Genomic DNA, 4,995 nt, shown 5'->3' on the forward strand with positions numbered 1-4,995 from the left:
ACTCAGAGCTTATGCATCTAATGCATTCCTCAAATACTGCAGAGTTGTTAAGCAAGTCCCATCTTCATCCACATGTATTTGCTTATTTGTAAGATGAAACCTGAGGGGATCACTGTAGTGTGTCATAAATGCATCAAAAATGGTTCTGAGGTCCTCAACAATGCTATTCTGTACCGTAGCTGGGATGCAGTGTTCTTTCATGATTTTCAAAATAAAAAGACAGATATTGATTTTGAGACCTTCAATTAGCTGCTCAGTGTTGATCTCTGTGGCTTGAACATATTCAGCCTCTGGCAGACTCTCTACATCGCTCATGTCATCTTCAATGGGATCAGTCCCAGTCTCAAATTCATCATGAGGGCAATTCTCATCTAAGTTGGCGCTTAAAAGCTCTGTGGTTTTGGTAGATGTGTGACCGATTGACGCTGAAACATCTATTTGTTTTTCCCACACCCATTATGTCCACAGGTAATTAGACAATGTGGTTCATGCTGGTGATAAGAGGCCAATATGTGTGAGTCGTCTGAAATCCATACTTTTTCCATAAACGTTAATCAAATACAACCACAGACTTTTTGCTCCTTTCTGTTTCTTGAAGGTGGAAACGCAGCGCGAATGCCCATGTGTCAATTGAATATCCGATGACGTAGGTCAACAAATACTCGTTATCCAATCAAATCACACAATCTACATGTCACGTAGTATAAGGATTTGAAGACAGGCGCAGGAATAGGTAATAGGGGTTTTATTTTCTCCCCCCAACACAAGGTACGTCATGAACAACGACGGGGACGAAGCTCAAAACAAACACGTATATATATATATATATATATATATATATATATATATATATATATATATATATATAACACTGGGCTGTAACCCAAACACGTATATATATATATATATATATATATATATATATATATATATATATATATATATATATATATATATATATATATGTATATGTATGTATATGTATATATGTATGTATATGTATATATGTATGTATATATATATATATATATATATATATGTATATGTATGTATGTATGTATATGTATGTATATATATATATATATATATATATATATATATATATATATATATATATACACATATATATATATACATACATACATATACATACATACATACATACATATATATATATATATATATATATATATATATATATATATATATATATATATATATATATATATATATATATATATATATATATATATATATATATATATATATATATATATATATATATATATAACACAGGGCTGTAACCCAAACACGTGTGTATATATATATATATATATATATATATATATATATATATATATATATATATATATATATATATATATAACACAGGGATGTAACCCAAACAAAAGAGAGAGGTGTCAACCTCTATATAATACACGGGACGAGACCCGTAATAACAATAGCACAATACACTATACTCAGGAGACCAACAGACATGGGACAATAATGGACAAGGACAATGGGGAACAGAGGGGACATATATACACATACTAATCAGGGGGAATGGGAACCAGGTGTGGTAATGAGACAAGTCAGTCCGGGGGTTGGTGGTAATGATCCATGTCAGTGGCGCCTAGAAAGCCAGTGACGTAGACCTCCGGAGATGGTGAACGGAATGAGCAGCGGATCCTTGACACTACAGATGGGGTGTCAACCAATCAATATTTCGCAGATCATTACAGGCGTCAGGAAACACAAAATGTGGCGCCTAACTTTATTGACTTGGCACATTTTCTGTCCAGAGACACTGAGAAATAACAACCAGGAAAGATAAATCATAGAAATATATGTTTATTTAACATATTACAATAATTGTATAGCCTAGGTTTCATTTACAAACAGACACATTCACTACATTTGTTCCATTATTCACCAAATTACTTATTATTTTCAGTAAACTCTAATTCTATAACATTTACACTGCTAGTTTTACACAATATATTTTATATATATATATGTCATTTATATAATGATCAATATATAACCATATAATATATATAGCATTTACTATATAGACACACACACACACACACACACCTAAAGTGAAGAAGGTGAGATTGGCTGTTACACCAGCTAAGGTGAAGAAGGTGAGATTGTCTGTTACACCAGCTAAGGTGAAGAAGGTGAGATTGGCTGGAACACCAGCTAAGGTGAAGAAGGTGAGATTGGCTGTTACACCAGCTAAGGTGGAGAAGGTGAGATTGGCTGTTACACCAGCTAAGTTGAAGAAGGTGAGATTGGCTGTTACACCAGCTAAGGTGGAGAAGGTGCGATTGGCTGTTACACCAGCTAAGGTGGTGAAGGTGAGATTGTCTGTTACACCAGCTAAGGTGAAGAAGGTGAGATTGGCTGGAACACCAGGAAAGGTGAAGAAGGTGAGATTGGCTGTTACACCAGCTAAGGTGGAGAAGGTGAGATTGTCTGTTACACCAGCTAAGGTGGAGAAGGTGAGATTGGCTGTTACACCAGCTAAGGTGAAGAAGGTGCGATTGACTGGAACACCAGCTAAGGTGAAGAAGGTGAGATTGGCTGTTACACCAGCTAAGGTGAAGAAGGTGTCATTGTCTGGAAGACCAACAAAGTCCCCTGTCCCCGAGGTGAAGAGGACACCTCCAGTCTATGGGTCTGGTCCCCTTGCCAGGGCCAGATATTACCTGGATTGCCATCAATACCTCCATGCTTTGTTTATGAGGTCACACGTGAAGAAGTACAAAGAGGTCATCATCAAGAGGTAAGGTAGTAGAAGTATGTGATAAGAGTGATTGTTTTTTAGACTTGAGATTATAATTCAGTTGATATGCCATACCATACCATATATCTACAATGTAGGATCATAGGTTTGTGTGATTTCTATGTACTTTCAGAGAAAGGAGTTAGTGCAGGAAAAAGATGGTCCCTTGTCCCAACCGGTGGAGACAGAGGTCTTTCAGACCTTTTCCTGGAGTGAGACTCTGGCGTGGGCAGAGGAGAAGGCACCTTTGATGACCACCTGTTAGAGGGCAACCCTTCCCCAGGCCAGAAACCTCAAAGTAGACGTCATCAAAGGTAGAGAAATCACCACAATGTGAGGATTAACCCAATATCATGTTCACACTAGATGTCCAATATCAATCATTTCACAATTGACATGTTGTATATAGTTGTACCGTTTCTACAAGTCAATTAGTAAAGTAAGTACAACTCTGACATGTAAGCCTTGTCCGAGACAAAAGACAAAACTAAGAGAAGAAACCTTCTAATGTCTCCTCTTTTCAGAGACGACTTTCAACGTAAGAAGCAGGACCTCCTTGACAGAGGGACATGGATGGTGCTGTCAATGGCCTTGTTCACCAGCAGGAAAAATAAAATGAAGTTTGTGCCAACATGCCTGGAGATGGAGCTGTGGAGGGGAGGATGCCGTGAGAAGATATTCTTCACTCTGAACTCCATGGCCATCTGCCTATATTCCGATGCCACTAGAGGACATGTTAACAGGTTGAGGGTCAGCAATGATACCCAGATCATGAAGTGGAAGAAACAGGCTGAGGTAAGTGTGAGTCTTAAACATATGTAAACACAATTTGATTCAGCCTATTTCATAATTCTATTATTTCATTGAATTTCTCTTGGCAGTTGTGGCTCCCAGGTCTACAGCCAATCAAGGACTAGCTACCCATCCCCCACTGCTGCTCTCACCCCCCACCCCCCACCCCATCCCCTGACATGCTGGACTCTCAGGTTCTGTTCAATAAAGTGCAGCACAGCACAGTACAGTACAACTTTATTAATCCATGTTACAGGGAACAAAGGGAATGTGTCTTTCTGAAGGGGTTGGTCACATATCTGCCAGTTCAGATCAAATCCCACGTTTTGTTGTCTGGCTCAGGACTCAAACCAGTGACCTTTCAGTTACTGGACTAATTCTCTAACTTCCACCTCCTAACACTTCTAGCATGGGCTTCTTAGGCAAAGTTCCTTTTACACTATCCCATGTGTGTAGAAAACATGAGTCTGTCTCATGATCTGGTAATGAGGTAGTCCTGCCTTCAACTTCAAAATCAGTGTCACCCTCAGGTCAAGAGGGTATTACCTCTTGGTCTAATGGTCAAGACACTGGTTTTTCCCATGGGACACCTGGGTACAGATCCCGCCCATGAAATGTGCACACCTCTCCCAAGGCACCATTCCACTGCTTACACCAATGTAGTGTTTTTTTGCAAACAGCAACAGTGTAATGCCCCTTTCGTCTCAAACCCGGGTCTCCCTGCCCATAGGCAAACAAATATATTGTAGTGAATTCAGGGGGTAGCCCCAAACGGGTTTTGAACCTGGGTCCATCAACTGTCAAGCCAACACCTTAAGCGTGTTAGGTTCTAAATGAACCTAGTAAAACTCAGGGACGTTTAGTAAAGCTCAAACCAAGTTTATTCACCCATTGGATCATACAGCTGCATAAGACAAAGAACATATTCACACAAGCACTGGTATTTAACCCTTTCTCCTATGCTGAGCCCCTCCTTACACATCTGAACAGCCAATACACCTCTGTTGCTATCCAGAAGATTAGTGATATATGTTCTTCCTCACTTCATCTAACCTGACCTCTGCCCAAATTGCTCACTCCTCCCCAACTCACGGCTGTCATGTTGACTTGTACCAGACTGTGTCTCTTCTCCTCCAATAGGATCCCTGATGACTAACAATAACATATCCTGACAGAATGGAAACGTTATACATTCCCCTCTCTCCCTCAGTGACATTAATAAGTATATTTCATGTTTAGAAGTCAGAAACCAACAAGCGCTACGCCAAGAGGTCCGAACCTCTCGATGATGTGGCTAGGTGTTGGATTAAGGTCGCTACATTACCCCCTTCCTTGGGGAGAGCATGCCCCCACACTTCTTTATAGCAAGTCTCTCGCGTGTACACGCCTCTTTGATGGCCTCACAGGCA

The 4,995-nt window shown here is 39.5% G+C and overlaps 1 protein-coding gene across 1 annotated transcript; it reads left to right on the forward strand.

The window, feature by feature from the left end:
- Nucleotides 1-458: 458 nt before the first annotated feature.
- LOC311126058 (uncharacterized protein) lies at nucleotides 459-3,399 on the forward strand (the record flags this gene model as incomplete). Its single annotated transcript, XM_084200084.1, has 4 exons — nucleotides 459-468; nucleotides 2,173-2,794; nucleotides 2,928-3,108; nucleotides 3,319-3,399. The coding sequence occupies 3 exons, from the start codon at nucleotides 459-461 to the stop codon at nucleotides 2,938-2,940; spliced, it is 645 nt and encodes a 214-aa protein (XP_084056210.1). The 3' UTR covers nucleotides 2,941-3,108; nucleotides 3,319-3,399.
- Nucleotides 3,400-4,995: the final 1,596 nt, after the last annotated feature.

The sequence above is a fragment of the Coregonus lavaretus genome, assembly GCF_964263955.1.
Source record: "Coregonus lavaretus genome assembly, contig: HAP1_SCAFFOLD_5444, whole genome shotgun sequence".
NCBI lineage: Eukaryota > Metazoa > Chordata > Actinopteri > Salmoniformes > Salmonidae > Coregonus > Coregonus lavaretus.